At 72.8% G+C, this 415-nt stretch overlaps 1 protein-coding gene across 1 annotated transcript in view; it reads right to left on the minus strand.

Moving 5' to 3' along the window:
• Nucleotides 1-415, minus strand: part of LOC104994326 (protein jagged-2-like) — a gene marked incomplete at both ends in the record, with an annotated part of 15,055 nt that overhangs the window by 3,882 nt on the left and 10,758 nt on the right. The window contains 2 exons of the mRNA XM_010847855.1: nt 141-297; nt 356-402. Of these exons, the coding sequence (XP_010846157.1) occupies nt 141-297; nt 356-402 (204 nt within the window). The remainder of the gene's footprint in view (nt 1-140; nt 298-355; nt 403-415) is intronic.

Genomic DNA, 415 nt, shown 5'->3' on the forward strand with positions numbered 1-415 from the left:
CAGGTGCAGAGGACCTGCCACGTCCCCGGGGCTGGTCGGCCACGGGGCAGGGCGGGCAGAGGCCGCAGCCCCACCCCCCCAAGCCCAAAGGAACCCCACCCGCTCGCCCTGGGCCCAAGCGGCGCGCCCCTCCCGCTCACCTGTGGAGGACCTGCCCACAACGACCGTCTCCACCTTCACCTCCGTGACGGCCAGCAGCAGCGAGCTGTTCCCCCGCTGCGTGATGGCGGCCACGATGGCGTGTGCCGCACTCTGGATCAGGGTGCTGTCCGGCACGTCTCGGGCCGGGCTGAAGGACTGTGGCAGAGAACAGTGCTGAGGGGCCGCCTGCGCACTCAGCTGGGCAGCGGGAGGCCTGTGACCCCTCCCCACTGTGGCAGCAGCTGGGATAGCGGCCCGGCCCTGCGGGCAGCCC

Source organism: Bison bison, unplaced genomic scaffold, assembly GCF_000754665.1.
Source record: "Bison bison bison isolate TAMUID 2011002044 unplaced genomic scaffold, Bison_UMD1.0 scf7180017849819, whole genome shotgun sequence".
NCBI classification, from domain to species: Eukaryota; Metazoa; Chordata; class Mammalia; order Artiodactyla; family Bovidae; genus Bison; species Bison bison.